This window comes from Mirounga leonina, unplaced genomic scaffold (assembly GCF_011800145.1).
Source record: "Mirounga leonina isolate KUSES-001 unplaced genomic scaffold, KU_Mleo_1.0 Mir_153, whole genome shotgun sequence".
Classification (NCBI taxonomy): domain Eukaryota; kingdom Metazoa; phylum Chordata; class Mammalia; order Carnivora; family Phocidae; genus Mirounga; species Mirounga leonina.
Window position 1 is genome coordinate 29,282,340 of NW_023270387.1, and position 13,042 is coordinate 29,295,381.

General features: G+C 54.0%; 1 protein-coding gene across 1 annotated transcript; it reads right to left on the minus strand.

Annotated features, from left to right (window-relative positions):
- Nucleotides 1–1,379: 1,379 nt before the first annotated feature.
- On the minus strand, nt 1,380–7,519 carry B3GAT1 (beta-1,3-glucuronyltransferase 1). Its single transcript, XM_035008759.1, has 4 exons — nt 7,358–7,519; nt 3,565–4,073; nt 2,605–2,901; nt 1,380–1,854 (listed from the first exon to the last, which is right to left on the minus strand). Exons 1-4 carry the CDS (start codon nt 7,467–7,469, stop codon nt 1,768–1,770), a joined length of 1,005 nt encoding a protein of 334 aa, XP_034864650.1. The 5' UTR covers nt 7,470–7,519; the 3' UTR covers nt 1,380–1,767.
- Nucleotides 7,520–13,042: the final 5,523 nt, after the last annotated feature.

Below are 13,042 nucleotides of genomic sequence, written 5' to 3' on the forward strand. Positions count from 1 at the left end.
ATGGCCTTTGCGGTCATGCTGGGCCCCAGGAGCAGGGAGCCAGGGAAGGCCACACTGCACTGGACATCCGGGGTCTTTTCACCTCTCTCCCAGCCTGGCATCACTCCAGGGCTTCGGTGCCCACTGCGTCTGCTCCCGCAGGCCCTGTCAGCGTGGGAAGCTCTGGGGAGGCATGCTGGGGCACCGGCTTGCTGGCTGGCATGGCTCGACTAGCAGCTGGGCCCCTGGTCGTGCTGGATGGAAGAGAACAACAGGTCTGGGATTTCTGTGCTTTAGGTTCTCCGTCCTTTGTCCTGGCATCAAGCTGGGCTCTCTCTGAAGCCCTCAGGATAGAAAGGAGGGTGATGGTGATTCCTTAGGAGTTTGCCTCGGAGGGACCATCAGCCATGGGAAGAGGATGGAAGGCCAGGAACAGGGTCTGAGAAGGAGGCTCCTGTGAAGGGGAGAGGAGGAATATGGGTGAGGCATGAAGAGGGGAGGCAGGTGAGGGGCAGCCAGTCTGGCCAAACTGCCCAATCCTGAGCCCCCATCAGAGTTCACCCAGGAGCTCCGCAGAGCCCAACCCCTAGGGTCCTCTGTGGATCCCTTATTGCGAGGCGGCTGGGTTCTTCCAGTGACCAGGTGAGGAGGCAGGGAACGGGGCTCTGTACTGGTGTATTTTCAGCAGCACTGGTCAAGCTGATTTTCTGGTTCAGGGCACAAAGCAGGCCGACGGACACCCTGTGGTCTCCTGTGGGCAGGACAGTGGCAGACATGATAGGGACACTGAAGCTTAACTCTGGGGCCGGAGGACAGATACGTATTCCACTGTCTTGAGCTCCCACCTCTGTGACGACATCATAGAAAAGCCCATAGACAATTCCTGACTTGGAAAACCAGCTGGCACAATTCACTTTGTTTAGCTTTTCTGAACACCATTTCTTTACCTCTAAAATGTAGATAGGTCCTGTGGCCTACTTCAATAGAAAGTTTTATTTATTTAGTTATTTAGTTATTTATTTTTTATTATGTTATGTAAATCACCATACAGTACGTCATTAGTTTTTGATGTAGTGATCCATGATTCATTGTTTGCGTATGAATCATGGAACACTACAAAAGTTTTTATTAAAGACTCAATTAAAAATAGCAACACTTATATAAGACTCCTTGTGTACCAAAGATTGTTCCTGGTGCCCCCAACAGCCCGTTTTACAGACCAAGAAACTGAGACCTAGAGGAAGAAAGTAAAGTTAAAGGGTGAAAAGTGGTAGGCCTGGAGGCTGAACTAGGCTCTGGGGTCCGTGCTTTCACCCCTGCACTACACGGTTACAACTAAGAGACACATGGACGTGCTTGATGAGGTAGAAGCAGTGAGTGAGGGGTCCCTGTCACAGCAGCATGGCGGAAGACCATGGGAAGACAGAGCCTAGGAGAAAGCGTGCACATGGCAATGCCTTGCAACAGGACCGGTGTCATGGCCAAGATAATAGCAGTAATGACAGGAGGTTGTCATGAGGCCATGTCTAGAAGGTGAGGCCTTCAAAGTTGCTGGTGGCAGAAGGACCCAGCTATGTGGGGCAAGTTGGCTCCCGTTAACTTCCAGGTGGCACAATGGGACGGGGACTTCAGCTATGCCCTTTCCGCTCTTGCCCCCCTTTGCCCTGACCTCCCACAATTAAAAGCCAAGAGGAAAAGCCTCGGCAGATTTATTCTGCATCCCAACTTGATGTGCCCTTGCCTCGTGTATGATTTACCCTCATCCCTGCCATACCTGTATCCTGGAGCTCAGATCTCCACAGTGGGGTCAGTGAAGCCTTTCTTCCCCTCATTCACCAGCACCGGCTTCTCCGTCCGTGTGTGCCAGACCAGGATCTGTGTGTCCAGAGACATGAAACAACATGGGGCAGGCCCTCCTGACCTCAGCCTGCCACCTCCCTGTTCACTCCCACGCTCCGCAAGTATTTTTCCTGCCCCTCCTGTCCTTGTTCCATCAAGATTTTCTCCATTGTTCTTTATTTTTACCTAACCCCCCATTCTTGCTGTTTATACATAAATGATGCATTCAAAATATCTGTTGGAAACAAAAAGTGCGTAGCTACAGAAGATAGACAAGTCAGTTCCAAGATCTCCTCTTGCTTTTCGTCTTCCCCTGTTTCTTCATAGGTCTCTCTAGAGAGGGAGGAATTTTCAGGAGGCTTTGGCTCAGCCAAGTGATAATTCAGGCCCTAGCTGGAGAAATCCAAACTAGAAGCAGTGTGTGTGTGTCTGCGTGCATGCATGCATGTGTGTGCCCGGCTGTGTGTGCATGCACCCAGGCAAGCATGTGTTTGTACATACGTGAACACTTGTCTGGTAGGGTGGTCGTGGAGCCTAGCTCTTTTGAGGTTTGGGAGGGAAGGCAACCCTTGGCCCTGCTCACTGACCACCACCCTCTGTATTTCCCTGCCTGACTTTAGTGTGATGGCCTCTGACAGGATAAACTACCTTCCTGAGGAAGGCATGGCTCTAGGCTGGTCCTTTGCAGGGCTGTTTTGAGGTCTTTATTTCCTTCCCTCTGATCTGTAGGAGGATTTGGATGGGCTGGAAAAAGCTTGCATTATAGTCAGTTCTGGGAGGGCTTACCTTGGTGCAGTTCGCTGCCTTGGGCTCCAGGTCATTGAGGGTAACAAGTTCTCGGAGGAGGCTGCTTTCCTGGTAGCCTCCTTTCACGCCACGCAGCTTGAAGTAGGCCTGGCTACGCTGTAGAATGAGCCTCAGGTTGACGGCAAATCCAGCCATGTCTATTGCAAATGGTCGGTGCGGGTCGAACACTGTCTTCCAGCCGACCACCTTCCCTGCCCCATTGACCCGTGGGGCCTCGTACCGAAGGCCACCAACGAAGGCAACGGGCCACACAGACACCCTCCTGGTGCTGCGCATCTACAAGAGGGGATCCAGAGTCAGGACACGTGGGACTGCTGATGGGGAATGGAGTCTGGCCCCAGAGAAGGGGAAATCGATGAGCTCTATGCAGACAGGCCATCTGATCCAGCCAGGGGATCCAGCCCAGCCCTGTCTCCAGATGCATTCTCCATGGTGGGCATCTACAGGGTAACCTGCCTCACTGTGGACAAGGCCTGACCTCTCACCCAGCTGACATGCTGCTTCTCCACAAGACTTGGCAGCCCAGCTTTCTCTCCTGCAAAACCTCCATCTTCCCAATTTAGAATCTAAAATGACTCCTTCCCCTGCCCCAGGCTCCCATGACTCACAAACCCCAAGAACGGAGAAAGCGTGTTCCACATAGAATCTAGACCCCCTCGAGGCCTTCGCTGAGACAGTACCTCTAAGGCAAAGACTTTGGTCTAAGAGCTCCACCACCCACTTTCTTCCCTTTAACCAGGGATGACTGCTGAAACTTGCAGCGAGTTCTTTTCCATCCCTTTCCTGGTTCCCTGCAGTCTACACTGACCCCAGTTGGCACCCACCCACCCCCACCCCAACCCTATGGTTTCTCTATGTGCCCATTCCAAGGGGCCCCACACCAGAGGCCCTGCGCCGGCATCCTCCCGCCCCTTCCCCGCCTTCTGCCTGGTCCCACACCTCCTCAAAGAGCTCCAGACTGTAGGTGTTGTCGTCGTCGGCGAAGTACACCACGCCGGGTTGGCTGGAGTTGCGCGGGAAAGTCTCGCGCAGCCAGCGCAGGGCCAGGTTGCGCTGCATGGTGCCCCGCGGGATGCGCGGGTCGCGGGCGTCGCCGCGCAGCTTGTAGTTGCGGGGCGTCTCCACGTGCAGATGCGTGTAGTTGAGGCCGGTGTCGCGCAGCAGGCGCGCGGTGAGCGGCGTCCGGCGCGGCGCGTCCTCCACCACCAGCCAGTGCAGGTTGGGCACGTGCAGCAGCGTGTTGGCCATGCGCGTCAGCTCGGCCTTCTGCACCGGGCGGCTGTAGGTGGGCGTCACCACGTGGATGGTGGGCAGCGTGTCCGACCACGGCGGGGGCCGCGTGTACACGTACTCCGTGCGCACCACCTCCACGATGTCGCGGTCCGACATGCAGTACTCCCTGGGGTCGGCGCCCGGGGGCGCATCGCGCCGGGGGTCGCTGCCGTCATCTGTGGGGTTGGGAGACACACGGTGTGGGGACCGGCCGTGCAGGCCCGGCTCTGGCCTCAGGTACTGGGCCGGAGGCCACCCACCCTGCTAAGACGAACCGCTCCGCTCCTTCTGCAGGATTGTCGTGGGAAACCTGCCTGGGGCTCTAGCTTGTAAGCTCACCCAGAAAGCCGCATCTCTGGAATGCTCTCGGGCATTTTCCTAGTTCTGACTCCCGAAATGACACAGAAATAACCTCTCCCTCCTTCTCACATTTGACAGCTCTGTAGCTATTTGAGTGTGGCTGGCCAAGTTCCAAGGCTGCCTTCTCACTTCCTAAATGTGTTGGGCTTTATATGACAAAGTGTCCTGACGCTTCCCACCCTAGAGCCCTCCCCATCTGCCTGCACTTGCCACCCCCGCGGCCCCGCCCAGGACTGGGGTTGCCCAGCACCACGGCACTGCCACCCATACCGGTGTAGATGCCACAGGGCCCAAGCGCAGTGTTGGGGCTTTCCTAGACGCGGCACACTGTGCACCCCATGAGCCTGAGGGTGGCTCAGCCCGATTTTTCACAAGTTTCTACTTAAGTGGGGCCTCTCCCTTCCTGGTCTTAGGAGTCTTGGTGCAGAATTTCATACTTAATTATCACGTTTTCTTCCAGGGTCGTGCCTATAGTTGTCAAGATAATTTTGAATCCTGAACCCGTTGTTTGTACTTTTAGATGTTCTTAAATTTTAGCCTACACAAGAAGACAGAGCGGGAACCTGTTTTAGCTCTTCTGTTGCTTCGATGTCAATCTCCTGATCTGTTCTTTTGGACTCATCCAGCCTTTTGGGAGACTAACTCGACCACTGACCCCAACTGTGCTAACATCCAGCTAGTGTTTATGCATTACTCCCCAAGACACCATGAGGGGCGGTGTGTGGGACGTTGTGGAGTTCTGGCCTCTGGTGAAACACTCACAGTCCTGGGGAACCCATTCCTCCCTGAGGGCAACCTGTTTCGGTTGGGGCAGCTCTAACCAAGCTTTTTCTAGATCCTGGACATCTTTCTCATTACTGACGCTAGTAGTTCTGTCAAGAGGAGAAATCAGCAGCATTGGTATTCTTGTTTTTAATGAGCCCCTCCTCTTCAAGTTCTGTCTTTCTGTTTGAACAACTCTGTGGCCCTCACTGCTCTTACAGCATCTCAGCAGGAGGTGGTAGGGGTCAGAGGACATACCTAGGAATGTGAGTGCCCAGGCTCAGACCCTGTCCAGTTCTATCACTTACTATTGCCCTTGGGCAGGTCACTTAGCTTCTGGTGCCTCAATGTTAGCAACTGCAATATGGAGCCAATAATAGAATTAACTTTATTGAGTTACTCTATGGATTGAGTCAATAGATGTAAAGGACCCAGAACACTGCTAGGGAAGACAGTTGCCAGCCCTACATCTGCATGGCTTCATGCAGCCGGAGAAGAGCATTCTCACCATTGGGTAGAAGTATGGTTCCAGGGAGGATGCTGGGAATCAGCCATTCTGTCACCTCCCTTCCTTCCCATCACTGTTCTTTGCAGATGGGGTGTGTGTGTGTGTGTGTGTGTGTGTGTGTGGTGTTCGTATGAGGTGTGCCACTGGGCTCTGGGAGGAGGTACAGATGAACCCAGAAGACCGGCTCTGGGCTCTTGGGGAGTTCACATAGGCCAATGGCACAGTAAGACATACAGCGATCGTGAGGAGTCTGCACCACGGAGGGAGACACACTGCCCCCAGGGGTGTGAATGCTCAGCCTCTGTTGATCAAAGGTGACTTTTTGGAGGGGTTTTGGGGTCAGACTGGGAAAACGTAACAGAGTTGAGGAAAGAGAGGTGGATGATGGGGATTCTGACCAAGATATATATAAGGGTTTATTTATCCTGCAGTCAGTGAAACTGAGGCCTGGGAAGAAAGATTCAGAGCCATCTTCCCCACCTTTCTTCCATTCAAGTCCTCCCAAACAGGCGGGTCTGGGCCCTGGGAACGTTCTCCATGCCTTCTGACCTGGCCACAGCGTGAGCTTAGCTCTTTGTGCTGGCTCCAGGGCTTCTGCAACCTTTGAGTCACAAAGGCCTCCTGGCCACCCTGACATGATTTCACTGCAGCTTTCCTTCAGCCCTCTTGGCATACTCTGAGGAGACAGAACGCCAGCTCCCCATCCTCAGGCACTAGCATCAGTGCTTAGTAAAACATTCTGACACCTCTGACCCTAGAGCTCTGCCAAGAATGGAATCCACATGATACTATGTCACTTGGTATATGGTAGCTTTAACCCTTCTGGAATGATGTAGTTGTAGGATAACAATTCCAAAATGAACAGCACCAAAGAGAGAAGTTGGAGGATAAATGTCAGGAGAGGCTCTAAGTGCCCAGCATTGGACAGTGGGAATTCCTTGATCTTCAGCCTGGAAAATCTTCATGGAAGCTTCAGAAACTGCTGGGGCTGAGCAGGACCCACTGCATAACTGTGGAGCAGCCTGCCTTCTGACTATGATTCTTGACTACTGCCAGCATCCAAATCACTCGGGGTTACGAGCTACATGTGGATTTGCAGGCCCTACTCCAGACCCATCCTCTCTTTCTCTGGGATGGGCCTGGGTGCTTTTGTATTTTATCCTGTAATATGATGCACGTTTCAATAGGAGAATTGCTGCCTTAGAGTACTGAGTCTGTACGTGCATGGAGTACATTGGAGGGCAGATGAGAGCCCAAAGAATGAGGGGGTAGGCCATATATGGGGCACATGGAAGGGGCCAGGGTATGGGGAGCCCCGTGTGAGAAGGAAAGGCAGCCTGGTGGAGGGGAAAACTCCGGACTCAGAGCCAGAAGAACCTGGCTCCAGCCTGTTCATCCATGAGTGCTTTGTGGGACTTTTTCTCTAGCTGGGCCTATTTTCACTAGGTAGGATTGACTAGGTTAGGGTTCCTAAACAGGAAAAAGGAGGAAACAATATGCTCTCCCTGAATGGTTTTAAAACACAGGCCAGAAACCCTGTCCATCCTTATCCTTCACTACCCACAGCTTAGAGCAAACAGTCCTCACACATCCTGAGACTGGATGCAGAGTTGTGCATGTGTGTGTCTCTGGGCATACATGTGTGTGGTGGCTTTCACCAGATTCCCGAAAGCACCAAGACCTCCATAAAAGTAAGGTCATTGGCCTGGACCATCCTATGGCTCCTCTCAGCTGCCTCATAAATGAAAATATGAACTCCATCAGTGTTGGTGTGGGCATTCTTATGACAGAAGCCTGGCCGGGGCTGGGGCCGGAGGTTGGGGGGCTCACCCTTGTGCGTGGTGAGCAGAGGCGCAACGGTGCTCTGGTGCCACACGGTGACTAGCAGCGTCCAGGGCAGTACGATGAGGACGATCGCAAGGATGTCCCGTCTTTTCGGCATCTCCAAGGCTGGCTGGGCCCACAGCTCCTCGTTACCTGAGCGGTGGCAAGGTCAGGAGAAGGGCGGCCCCAGGGGCGATGGCGGCAGACAGTGGCGAGCACAGGGGAGAAAAGAACAGGAATGGGCCGGGCAGGCCAGGCACAGGGAGAGCAGAGAAGCCGAATGTTGGCTAGCAGATCTTACCAGCACTCACAACCCACCCATTGCGGAAGCAGGTTTGCAGAGTCTGGCCAGACCGGAGACCGAGAAGGGGTGGCTGTCCAAGGGCATGATCAGGAACCCTGTGAAGTGGACACCTGCAAGAGAGAGCAGAGCAGGATGGCCAGAGACCTGGGGCCTTGCTGTGGGGCTCACAGCACTGGGGTTTTCACAGCAGAGCCTGGACTGCCATCTCTCTGAGGACTGCTCCGGCTTGCCTGCCTGAATGAAACGAGCCTCTGTCCCCCACAGGCTTGGGGACGTGGCACTGCCCAGTTACGTGATTCAGCAGGGCACAGAAGTTAAGGGCACGACCTTCAGACACACGTGTCTTGTTTTAAACCCCAACTCTGCCACCAACAAGCCATATGCCCTTTACCAAGTTATGGCCGCTCTCTGTGCCTCTCTGTTTTCTCATCTGCGAAATGGGGTACGATCACTACCTACTTCACAAGGTTTTGAGAATTAAATCAGTTCATACCAACAAAGGCCATAGAATGGTGCTTGGCATGTATGTATGTGTGTGTATCTCAAGACATGTTGGCTAGTTGTCCACGTATGTCCAGATGGTTTCTTTCAAAGCCGAGATAAAGGGGTCAACACTGGGGTGAGGGCCAACGAGACATGTTTTGAGGGATAGGCCCTGGGAGGAAATGCAGCAAGTGCCTTCCCTTTGTCAATGTCAATCGGGAATTTTTGTGAATTTTACATGGCTTGGGCATCAGCAAGGTGAAGAGGTGTCCCTGTGGGGGCTGCCATATGCTGAGGAGACGGCACCCACAGTGGCAACAACAGGGGCTCCAGGAGAGATGCCCCTTCTGTGAGTAGTGTGGGCCGGCTAGAATTTCTCCTCGGAAATGCCTGCCGAGGGTGTGTCAGCAGCATCCTTCTCTGGGCCTTGTCATCTTGTGCACTCACGACCACCATGGAAACGGTGGCATCCTGTTCTCTGCCTCCCTTTCCCTTCTGCGCTGAGCCCTGTGTAGGATGCAGGATCCGGGCAGCCCCTGGCTGGTCCTGGCGTGCTCACCACCTCTGCTGGCCAGCACTGTGCAGTGACATGCCTCAGGGAGGCCAGCCGCCCTGTCCAGACCAGGGAGCACATGCTCGTTACCTCTGGCAGCGTCAAGAGCCAAGGTCAAGGAGAACTTCTGCTCCCCCCCACCCCCCCAGCTTGGGAAACAGTGTGTTTTCCTCTCCTTGTCTGGTCCTCTCTCCGGATAGTTTTGTCACCTTGTGGAAGAGCCAGGTGTGCCTTCTCGTAAGGTGCACCGTGGTTCCCAGGGTCGGCCAGCATGCCCCAGCCAGCCACCTACCTAGCAGAGGCCTGCTCGGCCTCCACCATCTCCTTGTAGGCAGGTGGTAAACAGGCTGCCCCGCTTTCCTCAGGGAAATGGAAGGTCCAGCAGGCTGCAGTGTTACAGGCAGGGACAAACGATGTGGGCACCGAGCAGGGAGAGTAAGTCTACAAACTCCTCTTTTATGCCCCCCTCCCCCCAGGTGACAGTACCCAGTGTCCTGCCCCAGGAGCCCTGTCTGGTTCTTGTGTGTGCAGTATGATGAAGCGGAGTGGCCTCTCGCCACCCCCAGCCCCAGCCCGATCCCCCCACTCCAAGGCCACTGACAAGGCTGCAAAGGGCTGAGTCAAGGCCTTGGTTTGGCTGGGTGATCTTAGGCCACATTTGATGGAGGACAGGGGAGCTTCTAGGAGGCCTGGCTGCGAGATCTCTTTTGGATTCTCAGTGACTCAAAAAAGGAGCTTTTCCAAATGTCCTTCATCTTGGGGAGGGTTAATTCCAGGGTGGAGAAAGCATCGAGAGGCAAGCTCCAGGGCAATCTGCTGCATGCACGTCCAGCCTGCTCACTCTGCACTTGCCTGCTTTTACACCTTTTTCCTCTGGGCAGCCTCTTATCCCAAGCCTCCTACCTCTGGCACCTGCTCAACCTCCCGCTTGTCTGTTTGGACTGTCATTAGTAAAAACAAGCTGTTAGGCAGCACTGGGTGATGCTCAGAAACGATGCTCAACTCTTCGGTCAATCTTCAAGACGCCTCTGGCCACAGGTGCCATTGTAACCCCACTTCACGAGGAAGCCATTGAGGCTAGAGAGGATCAGTGCTCGTCCAAAGCTGCAATCAGGTCTCGGTGGAGCCAGACAGAAGTCCTGACCGTTTGGCTCTATGTGGTCTGCGGAAGCGTGGGAGGAGAGGTTCCAGGTCCTGGAGCCTCGAACCTGGCTCAGGTGCAGAGTGAGCACAGGTCTACACAGACGGTGGCCTAGCACTGCTTCAGAGCCAACCCTCTTCATGAAAGCTGCCTCCACTGTGGGGTCCCAGCGCCTCCCTGAAGGTGGGAGCAGGAAGCGGGTTCTGGGGAGGAAGGATGTAGGCAAGGGTGCAAGGGGGCTCTGGAGAGAGAGTTCTGGGCCCATCTAGTCTTCTTGGTCAAAACATCTATGAAAGGAAAGGGAGGAGGGGATGAGGGAGAAAAGCTCTAAAAATAAACTTAGCAATAAACCCAGTTGTGCATTAATTACTCTGGAAGCCATTATGGCTTGAAAACCCCATAACTTTAATGGAGGCTATTATAAGCATAGTAGCAAAATCATGGAGCTAATTACCAGGCAGTTATTAAACAGCACAGAGAGAGCACCCAGCCTTGGAGAAAGTTGGCTGGCCAGCAGGGGGCAGGTTTGTGGGAAATGGGACCTGGGGCAGGGGAGAGTCCTGGGAGCTGCAACCCCCTCCCCACCCCCAGACCTGGGCTTGTGTGTAAGAGGGGAGTGCAAGGATGCCCACCTGGCCACAGCCTGCACCTTGGAGGGAGGGCAGTGGCTTGCCTGTGGCCGCAGCTCAGGCCCCAGAATTACTCGGGCCCTCACTGGCTAGGGCAGAAGGATCAACACAAAGATGGAGCAGGGGATTGGCCATACCCTGAGGCCAACAGAGGGGAGGAGGCCAGGTCAGGAAGAATGGGATGTTTGAGGAAGCCGTGAGGGGTGGCTGACAGGAAAGTGCAGGGGCCTGCTGGGGCCATGACTCCCCACCTGAACCTCGTCACTCGTGTCTGTGACCAGCCTCCACTGTCAATTGTCCCCCAGTAAGTGCAGACGTGAGGAGGCCCTTCCAACCCCCTGGTGCTCCAAGGAGCCTCCACGGGACACAGACAAAGGCTGTGCTGTGGGTAGAGGGTGTGGGGCCAAGGGGGGTGGGGACAGTCATTTGGTGACAGGAGCAGGGTGCTGGGCAGCTGTGGTAGGGAGACAGGGCAGCGTGGCCTGGACAGTGTTCTGGGTTGTGGACAGTGTCCCCCTTCACTGGGGGACCAGGTCCCATTGCCTGCCCTCCTCCTTGGGCTCCACCTTCATCTTAAAATACAGAGTCTGGGTTGGGAGAGTGCTAATGAATTTTCAGTTCTGCCATTTTAAGCAACCTAAGGTTGAGACGTTTAGGCCTCTGTGACGATGAAGAAATGTCCTGTGTGAGAAAAGTGGGGTCAGGTGGGCATCCAAGGCAGGAAGCCAAACTAACAACTTTGCATGGAACTTAGTCATGATTTAAGGACCAATTAGCTACGGAGACTGGCCATGTCTGCCAAGACCTATTTATAGGAATCTGCCTCTGGGTTTAAGGGTGTCTTGGTCTGTGTGTGAGAACCAGGGGGCATCCTGAAGGAAGTGCCCAAGAATGGGGCAGAGACAATCAGGCCGGACAAGAGATGCTGGGCCTGGGGAGGCAGAGCTGGATGCCAGACTGGTTTCAAGGCTGGATGATTCCAAATGCATGGAAAGGCGTCCTCCTGAGCCTACAGGTGTTCCAACGGAAACCTCATCAATGCCCCTAGTCCCCGAAAAGGAGGGTTATTTAATTACATTTAACAAATATTAACTCAGCATCTGTAGTGGGCAGGCACTGTGTTAAGTTCTATGGGCAATGCAGCAGCATGGGAGAGGGAGGCAATGGCTTCCTTCCAGCATCTCGCAGCCCAGAGGGAGGGAGGGACTTCACACAGGTGTCTGTGAGGCCCCCACATCAGCACTCAGCGTGACGTGTGATGAGTACTCTTGTTGTAGAGAGGGCGTGTGTTTGTGTGTGTGTGTGTGTGTGTGTGTGTGTGTGTGATGGAGGTTAGTTACTAACAAGCTCAGAAACCATCCAAGCTCCTTGTCTCTGGAGGATGATAAAGCCATGTTACCCAGTAAGTTTGGGAACAGGAGTTGGCTAGTCAAAGGAATCCATTAAAGTGAAGAGTCCTTCAAAATGCACACATATGATACATGTTTCAACTAAAGTAGCTTTTAAAGAGCCAAGAGCTCAATAGGTGCTGTTTTTCCAGGACTGCACCATATGTGGTCATTTTCCCCAAATCCAAACCACTCAGCACTGGCTAGCTTGTAGCGCTTCTGTTTTGACACAGGGCCTCAGCCTTTCCTAGGGCCGACAGACAGCTGGGGCGAGTTCCATGTTGCCTTGCCGACATCATCCACACCCCAGCGCACTGCCTGTGGCCTCCAGGGCTGATTTCTTCGAAGTGCTCCAGGACCTGAAGGACACCTGGTAAGCAATTCAAGTGCTGCATCCTTTAAGATTTTTTATGACATTTCCCACCCATCTTCACCTAATTTGGAGAACTTTTTCCCTAGACTCATCTTAGGGAGTCTTTTGAGAGTATTCAACTTCGTTTTCATAGAGACAACACATTTCTTTCTTTCCAGCTCATGTTTCATGGTCCCTGTAATATCCCATGATGGTGATAGCAAGCACGACCATTGTAAGCAGGCTGGGAGCAAACATTCTGGCCTCTCCACAAGCACGTGGCTCAGCTGGTACAAGTGGGAGGGGGCCACCAGAGGGGAGGTCCAGCAGCAGGCTTGCACAGGCAGTGTGCTTTACAGATGGGGTGAACATCAGTCGTGCGCTCAGTCAGTCGAGGAAAAGTTGGTTAAGAGAGCTTCTGCTTGTACGTGGGAAGGGAAAAAGCTGTCCTCTGTCATCTGGGAGCCTGAGACCCCCGGGGCTGATGAAGCAGATGCTGAAGCCTCCTCAGGCAGAAGCATAAGCAGCTGCAGTGGTTCGGGCCCAGAAGGAGGGGTGGGTGGGTGGAGAGAGCTGGAGCAGCCAGAGTGGCTAGGGAAGGCACCAGGCCTGTGAGCATGGGAGCAGGGATGTGGCAACAGGAGGCAGAAAGAGGGGAAATTTTAAAAGGAGAGAGTGGGAGGGATGCTGATCAAGGTTCCAGCTTTACCCTTTAGCCCCAGACAGCGCCCCTCTCAAAGAGAGGCACAGATTTGTCCCAGAGACCCGCAGGAGCCCCTAATGGGATCAAGGGATTAGTATTGATTCTGCTGCGGCTGCTCAGGAAAAGCCCACTGCCAGA

Coding starts and splice junctions, on each gene's coding strand:
- B3GAT1 (XM_035008759.1), bottom strand. CDS start 7,469: ATGCCGAAAAGACGGGACATCCTTGCGATCGTCCTCATCGTACTGCCC. Junction 2,902..3,564: donor GTCTGGAGCTCTTTGAGGAG/GTGTGGGACCAG, acceptor CCCCTCTTGTAG/ATGCGCAGCACCAGGAGGGT. Junction 1,855..2,604: donor AGGCAGCGAACTGCACCAAG/GTAAGCCCTCCC, acceptor CTGGACACACAG/ATCCTGGTCTGGCACACACG.